The following is an 8,846-nucleotide window of genomic DNA, read 5'->3' on the forward strand; positions in this document are numbered from 1 at the left end:
AGAAAATTTCTGTCCAGACTTAAAGCAGACCCTAGAGACTACAACCATTTATAGATATTAGATGGTTTACAAATTATTTTTGTATCTGTGGAAGAGAAATAATACTCATAACAAATATTACTATATGACATTTTCTGTTTGGATTAGATGTGTCACTGTCATTTTGGGGTAGAGTTGCTCCAAAAGCTAATCAGGAAGCTAACTCCTTACTACTGATGGAAGGGGATCCACACTCTGAACACACTTTTCTCCTTCTAAGACATCCTGCCCCCCAAAAAAATGTTTGGTTGCTCATTTTTTGTTGTTGTTGTCATTTTAATTTTGGTGGTAGGGACTGAACCCAGAGGAACTTAACCACTAAGCACAATATCTTTATTCAATTATTTTTATGTGGTGTTGAAGATTGAACCCAGTGCCTCACACATACAAGGCAAGCTCTCTACTACTGAGCGACAACCTCAGCCCCACACCCTCAGTCTTTTTTATTTTTATTTTGAGACAGAGTCTACATTGTTGAGGCTGGCTTTGAACTTGTGACCCTCTTCCCTTGGCTTCCCAAGTGGCTGAGATTAGAGGTGTTACGTACCATCATGCCTGGTCAAAATAGTATCCTGCTGGTAAGTGTTTGCGTAGCACTTTCTCATTTACAAACAGATTTTACATGGATTGGATAACTTTATTTGATCCTCACAATAGTCCTAAGAGGTATTATTAGTACACTTATGTTTAAGATGAGGAATTTAAAGTTCAATCTTTTTATTTTCTTTAGATAACTTAGCCAGTTAATGTTAAACACTGAATTCCAACCCTCTGTTGTACCATGATGGCATTCACTTATTCAAAGAACACCATAATTCACAAAAGAGCACTGGACAAGCTTCTCATCCTAATTCTATCACTAACTGGCTTTGGAAAAGTGAAGTTCTTGTGTATTATTGGATGAGGAAAAGGAACAACACATAGTAAGGGGGAGGAGGTATCAAATCTCATTTTTTTTCTTTTAAATATTTTTTTAGTTGTAGACGAACACAATATCTTTATTTTATTTATTTATTTTTTAATGTGGTGCTGAGGATCAAACACAGTGCCTCCTGCACCCGAGGCAAGCACTCAACCATGAGCTACAACCCCAGCTTCAACTCCAGCCCCATCAAATCTCTTTTTAAAAGAATAAAGTGGAGTTCAAAGGATTACAAGATTTCTGCAGGTCCACTGGTAGCATTTCGTATGAAGGCACATAAACTCTATTTTAATGTGGTAGATTAGCATTTTGAAAAAGTAATTTTTTTCTCTCCCTAAAATTTCCCATTCACTTTCTTCTTAGTTAAGCAGATAATTGATTCAGCATTTATTGCCTTGGGGAGGTGTATGCCAGGACAAAAAACAAAAGCGATTTTTAAGTTGTTTCAATTTTGCTTTCCAAAAGCATAAATCCTCACAATAAGTATTTGTCACAGAGATGAAAGATTCTCACAAATAGGAAGACAGAGGGACTTCCCCCAGGCTCTCGCCAGTCTAAAAAGAGATTTCCACAGGTGAAAACCAAATAAAAGACATAAGGCACAAAAAAGGTCTTTGTATCCCATGGCAGCAGGAATCAAGGCTAACTTACCATCAGCATTGCCTGAAAGGCGTAAGACCCCAGAGAGAAATGGCATCATAATAAGTCTAGGCAAACAGAAACCCAGAAATTATTGAAAAAACACAGAAGCATGTGACTTGGAAGTAGTAGATCTCTGCCAAACCAGAAAGAACTATCCAGACAAAACAACTCATATCTAAGAGGTAAGCTATTAAATATAGATGATCGTTGACCAGAGTTCACCTCCCCCATTCCAGTGAAGTAGGGAAAATCTCAAGAAGGATTAGAATTATTTTAGCCACTAAACAATGCCTACAAGTAAAAAAATAAATTTGAATTATAGAAAATAAATGGGGTTTTTTTCCACAGTACTAGGAAACAAACCCAAACCCAAGCTCTTGTACATGCTAGCAAAGTTCTCTGCCACTGAGCTACATCTCAACCTAGATATTTCGTACATACCAAAAATAGACCAAAAGTCCAAATCAGTCATCTCTGATCTTGTCTCTTCTTCTAGTAGCCAGGTCTTCAGACTACTGGCCTAGGTTTTTTCCTACATTATTACTGTTATTGATGATGATGATAATGATGTTGATTATGACAATGACAACAAAAAAAATGACACAGGATGTCATGGTATGTTCAAGGCAAAGGAAATAATTATCTTACCATTTCCTACACTGACTGGCAAACTTCTACTCATCTTTCTTATCTCATATTAACTATCACATCTTCCCTAGATGGACTTAAGTCCTCCTCGCCTGTTTCTAGGACACAGCATATCAATATCACAACATTAAAACTGCCTATTTTCACATCTGTCTCCCTATTTTAGAAATCGGCAGAGGTCGAATACCACTTGCCACCACAAAACACACATCTGGCACAGTGCCTGGCACATGACAGGCATTCAATAAATCCTTGTTGGACAGAAAAGTGATTGAATAAATAAATAGAAGTAAAGCTATTACACTAAGTACATACATAAGCTTAACTTTTTAAATAACTGTACTTGCTTATTACCTATAAGGGGTTTTAAATAGAATAGAATCTAACAGGTTTATTCCAAGTCATACTATACTTTCGAAAATAAACATGTCTCAACTCTAAAAATTGATAGCCCTTCCCTACCCATAAAGTCTCAAAATTTCACTATAACAGGGTTAGTGGCTAGCAATATAGTGTCTTCAGAAGAAATGAAATATAAAATATTATAATCTTTGAACGTTTAAATTTAATAATTCATTTTCACAGGATTTTCTACCTCATATTCCTCTTGATCTTAAATCCTAAAATAAATGGGGTCAGGAGAACTATTTCATAATGGAGGTGTTTGCCATAATTCTTGAAATAGCTTTGAGTAACTTACTAAAAATTGAACCCATGCAGAAAGCTTACTAGTTAGAATTCAGAAAGAAGAGACAGAAGAGACTGGACAGAAGAGACTGGGTAAAACTCAAGATCCTCTGCTGACACAGCAACCTACATTGAGGATACAGAGCCCTCAAGTCTTGACCGCTACAAATCCCTGAGCAGAAATCATAGCTAGGGAACCGATCCCTTTCCCCATCTCAGCCTTATTCTTAAAAAAAAAAAAAAAATTATAATCACTGAAATAACAGTAAATGCTAAAAAGTAAGAGCATAAAAGAATATATATGATTAAGAAAGAATAGTATTCTAGCAGTTTAGGGGATATAATATTGCATAGTAATGAGGGATTTATTTATTGACAGAGGCATGAATGAACTGAATGCCTTAATTTGGTATTGTAAAAACTCAATGTTTTGTGTATATTTTCTGACTATACTCTTCTACCCAAAAATAAGTAATAACAGGCCTAAGGAGAGATAAAATATTCTATTTTGAATGGAACACTTGAGCAGTTCTCCCAAAACTTAACAGTTCACACATCTGTTACCAATTCCTTAGTGTGTCATTTGTACACTATCCCAATAAATAATATGTGTAAAATAAAATCTATTAACAGATCATTTTACTTCGATGTCTATTGATTTGCTAAACAGCATATTCCTAATCAGTAGCTGAACACAAAAATATTCTCTCACTTCTCTATCCAGAATGCTCCCTCTTTATGCCTTCTAGATTAATGAATATTTCCCAATATTAAGAATTTATGGCCCTGCAGGATGGTGCATGCCTGTAATCCCTGTGGCTGGGGAGGCTGGAGCAGGAGGATAGCAAGTCAAGCACCCCTGTGTTCATTCTCCGCATCAAAAAAAAAAAAAAAAAAAAGGAAGAAAAGAAAAGAAATGGAATTTATGGCTTCACCAAGTGCAGTGATATAAATCAAGGGACTCAGGAGGCCGAGGGAGGTGGATCACAAGTTCCAAACCAGCCTCAGCAATTTATCGAAGCTGTAAGAAGCTTAGCAAGACCCTGTCTCAAAATTTTAAAAAAGCCTGGAGATGTGTCTTAGTGGTAAAGTACCCATGGTTCAATCTCTAGTAGAAGAAAAAAAGGAAGAAGGAAGAAGAGAAGGAGGAGGAGAAAATAATAATAATGTGGCCTCATAATTTCCAATAATCTCTCAACCATCAAGATAGAGAATAGAGAATTAAGGGTGGGAGGAGGAATTACAAAGGAGCATACAGAAGCAGGGGCGGGTATTAGACATGTTTTATATTCTCACTGTGGTGCTGATTTCAGAGGCACATAAAAACTTGCCCAAATTCATCAAACGGTACATCTTAAATGATGCAGTTTATTACGAATAAATTATTTCTTAATATAGTTGAAAAAACTTTAGGAAAAAAAGATGACCCTTTTGGGGAATTTTAAACCTAAAAAAAATCCTTAGTAAGTTATTTATTTTACTGTGAATTATAGAAATTGCCAAACTTTGAAAACTATTTTTTCAGCCTGGCACAGTGGCACACACCTGTAATCCCAGCAGCGAGGGAGGCTGAAATAGGAGGTTCAAAAGTTCAAAGCCAGCCTCAGCAACTTATCAAGGCCCTGTCTCAAAATAAAATATAAAAAGGGCTGGGGATGTGTCTCAGTGGTTCCATCCCTAGTACCAAACGGGGGGAAAAGCTATTTTTTTCAATCCCTTCTGGGAACTCCTGTTTTTATTAGCTGTGAGAAAAAAATTAAACAAAAATTGAAGTTTTATAAAATGAAAAAGGTATCTGGATGTAGTACTAGTATGGCAAACATGAAAGCTTAAACACAAATTTGGTAAAATGTCCAGAAAAATAAATAAAATGTATGCAAAATAAATAAAATAGCCACTGAGGAACTGTCAATAAATTCATGTACATATTTTCCCCTTTATTGATTCTGAAAAGCAATTTTTTAACTTAAGAAAATCTACAGATGGAAAGAAAATACAGATAATGAAAGGTAAATGTAAATTAGTGAGATGCTATAAAAAATAAATTAGTTAACCCACAAAGTGCTGGAAACAAATAATGAAAAAAGAAAATTTTAAAGAAGAAATAAGCAAAATAGTTCTAAGTTCTCTTTCTGGGAGTGACAAAAAGAAAAACAAAAATAACACTTTTATGAAGAATATAGTCAACCCAAAACAAAGACTAAAAGCCTGTGAGTCCAGGAAACAACAATTTCAATTTCAAGAGAGTACATAAGATATATGAGAGTATCGTGCTTTAGAATTCTAAATACACAATATTCTTCAGCTTCCTTTAAAAAGGTATAACATCAAAACAAATGAATATGAAAATGATAATATTTAGCTTGAAATTCATGGTAAAAATCTGTTTATACATGCTCAATAATATCATTGAGAATGGTTGCAAAAAAGTATTAGAAGGAAATAAAGTGTTATATAAATTAATAACATCAGGCAGCCTTCTATACCAGTTAAGAAGATAATAGAACATTTTTTTAAAAAAACACAAAAATGGAATGAGCATCTCTCTGAAAGTATTAAAATGCAATGATTTCTTTCGTATATTTAATAACAATAAGAACAAAAAACTTCAAAAAAGAAACTGCATTGTACTAAAAAAATCCATTGAAGCACAAATTCTGTTCAAAATTCTCAGTGTTCAAAGACAATATTTTATCTTCAAAACAACCACTTCCTGCTTGAAAACACCAGGAAGAACATAATTTTTTTCCTTATGTTAATTCAACATAAAATTGTATTGATTCAATTTAAGAAGTCTTATTGAAATAGCCTTTTACAACCCACTATGATCTTGTGTCACATCAGAAAATACTAATACAACTTATTTTGGATAAACTCTAAATTTTCATGCATTGTGTCAAAGATTGTCCTAACAGCTTGGTTAGCAGCAAATCAAGTGACTATCATAGATAATTGAATTGTGAATAAAAATCAACTGTTGGGATGGGGTTAGAAGTCTGTAACAGAGAAAATGAAGAGTTCTGTTGACAAAACTGAGATCTATAAAAAATGTGGGGAGGCTGAAGTAGGAGAGATAAAAAGTAATACCAATAAAGCAAAACAGAAGGTTTGAAGCATAGCAGTTGCAACTTATCCAAGAGCAGCCAAGAATAGCACCCAGAAATGGACTTACTGAGATTTCATACCCATTTACCTCCCACCATGATTGCAAGTTATCGATGAGAAAATCTCTTAATTTTGAAAACAGTATATAAAATGAACACCAAATGAAATATGTCTTATGAAAACTTTACATTTTAATAAGAATATATTCAACAATGAATAAATACTTGGCCCAGTGGATATAGTTGTTATTTAAAGTCACATTAACTCTAGCTTTTCCATTATATCTACTATAAATAACAATGAAGAGAAAAATATTCAAAATGATGGCAGTGCTTCATACAGAATAAATTTAGGTTAAACTCTAAAATATTTGTTTTTCTTAGATTATAGAAACAGTAGAGACAGTAAGATTAGCCAATTAATAAGTAATACGCATGTAATAATTTGTTTGGCTATTTGTTATAGTTTTCAAAAATAAATATCTGAATACAAACAATTTTCAGAAATTAAAAATAAGAAATGATTTCTTATTTTTCTCTAGATCAGTTCATAAAGTGAATTACATAATGCATATGCTTTAGTATAACACAAATATGTTTTGCTACATAGAACATGTTGATTCCTTTAAATTTTTGATCTATATGTCAATCCATTATTAAGAAAGAAAGAAAAATGTAGGAGGAAAGAGCAAGTTTTTAAAGTATTATAATTTTCAATAATGTGTCCAGCAATTTCTGTAGGAGTTCCTTTAAATGTGGAAACTTTTAAGAAACTTGTTCTATTGGTTTTAGAAATGTAAGATCAGCCTTTAGCTTAATTTATACTTAAAATATTCATTGGGCTTCCTCCACACACCTTTTTATCCCTTTCTCTTGCTCTCTTCCCGCTCTTCCTTCTCTTTTCCCCTTCCCAGTTTCTCCTTCCTCCTTCTCCCCAACACACACACACACACACACACACACACACACACACACGTTTAACTTTTAGTCCAAAATATCAAAGTTGTCCAACAAGACTGTCTAGAGAAATGGTACAAAGAGTAACAACACACAATGAGTAAATAAATCAAATAGCCCATATTGTTTATTGCCTACATTCCTAAAACCATTCTTATTCCAGATAAACCAATAGTGTCAGATTTAAACAGATGTGGCTCCAAAATCCAAAAGAGAGTTTATTTCTCTCAGTGACTATAGGGAAGAACTGGGGGAAGAAAACAACACTAGTTTTATATCCCAGTGTGCAAAAAAGCACAGCTGTAAGTGTTTCAAAGGTTTTATATATCACTGTCCCTCTCTCACATACCAGCTTGGATAAATGCATCCCAGAGGTTACAATTTTTCTCAATGAATCTTCCATATCCAAAGGTAGAAGCATTAAACACCACGCAGAGCCAGGCTGCGCTTTAACTTACAGTTGAGGCTTTAGTTTCATATTGTAGCAATTCATATAATTATACATTTGGATCCATGTTAGCCCAAGAGAGTAAAATTCAATAGTGTTGATATAAATTTTTATTCAAAACTTTCTATAAACTCTTTTTAATTAATACCATCTTCTGCATCAAGTTTAAAAAAAAAGAAAAAGAAAAAAACAGCTTCACTAGGCTACTTTGGAATAAAGTTAACCTGAGGTAGATCTAGGCTAATTGAATCCCCAAGGCCTGACATATAATAAACTATGCTTCAGGAACCAACTAGATCTTGATCAACTCAGAGAGTATAAAAAACTATTAAAGGGGAGAAAAATACAGGTGTGTGCCTCATTTGAGGCAACTATGTCAACTATGCTATTAAATAATGCCTGAGTCAAGTTACCAAAGTTGTGCAAGTTACCAAAGTTTTGCTTTATCACAAAAGGGATAGAATGAACAAATATGAAATATATTTTAAAAAATAAATGAAAAAGCAATAAGTTTTCCAGTGAAAATAAAATTACCATCTTTTACAACTATATAATTATCTCAATAAATATTAAGTTCATGGTGAAGAGCTACACTCTACATGTTCCTTTTTTTAAAGATTGTTTAAAAGTAAGTTTGATGATCTAAGAAAACAAGCTAAAGAAGATCACAAATCATTCTATTATTACAAATGGTAATACAGACAGTCTGATTTATGAAATCATAAGGTCTATAACTAAATATGATAGTCTTACTTCCTTTTGCTATAGCAAAAAAAAACTTACTAAATGATGTGCTACTGAAAAGATACTATTACAATAATTTCTCAAATCCAGTCAAAATTTTGCTTTCCAATGGAATACAATTTTAATTACAAATACCAGAACCAAGAAAAGGGAGAATCATATATTATATAGGAACCTCATAGCCCACCTTTCTTCTTCACTGGCATTCTTGGGTCTTTCACTGCCACCGGATTCAAGATCTCTTTTCAAGTCTCTGCTTGATCCAGCTGGATTGTGGCCAAGAGCCAGGTAACTGTTGCAAACCACTTCACCCTTCAATTTTGAAATCCAAGCCGAGTCTTCTATTTCAGATAAAGAAAATAATGATGTATTTTTTTCCACAGCTAAACTTTCTATACTGCCCACAGTGTTTAGAGAAAAAAGACTTTTGAGTTTTTCAATTTTTGTAAAAGACGTACTTTTTTTTTTTAAGCTGAGAAAAGCATAGGAAATGTTATAAAAATTCCTCTTCAGGCAGTAACATTTTTGAAAGTTCAATGACCAACTCAATTAAGGCACAAACCAAATTTAGACAGCTGTCTCATTACTTTATAAATTATCAAATTAAAAGACGAATTGGTTGATGATAAAGATCCTCAATTCTTAGAGAAAATAT

At 33.4% G+C, this 8,846-nt stretch overlaps 1 protein-coding gene across 1 annotated transcript in view; it reads right to left on the reverse strand.

The window, feature by feature from the left end:
• Dlg2 (discs large MAGUK scaffold protein 2) overlaps window positions 1–8,491 on the reverse strand; it is a 2,013,368-nt gene extending 2,004,877 nt beyond the window's left edge. The window contains exon 1 of the mRNA XM_077797652.1: window positions 8,379–8,491. Coding sequence (XP_077653778.1) covers window positions 8,379–8,397 — 19 coding nt within the window. The 5' untranslated portion in view covers window positions 8,398–8,491. The remainder of the gene's footprint in view (window positions 1–8,378) is intronic.
• Window positions 8,492–8,846: the final 355 nt, after the last annotated feature.

The sequence above is a fragment of the Urocitellus parryii genome, chromosome 4 (assembly GCF_045843805.1).
Source record: "Urocitellus parryii isolate mUroPar1 chromosome 4, mUroPar1.hap1, whole genome shotgun sequence".
NCBI lineage: Eukaryota > Metazoa > Chordata > Mammalia > Rodentia > Sciuridae > Urocitellus > Urocitellus parryii.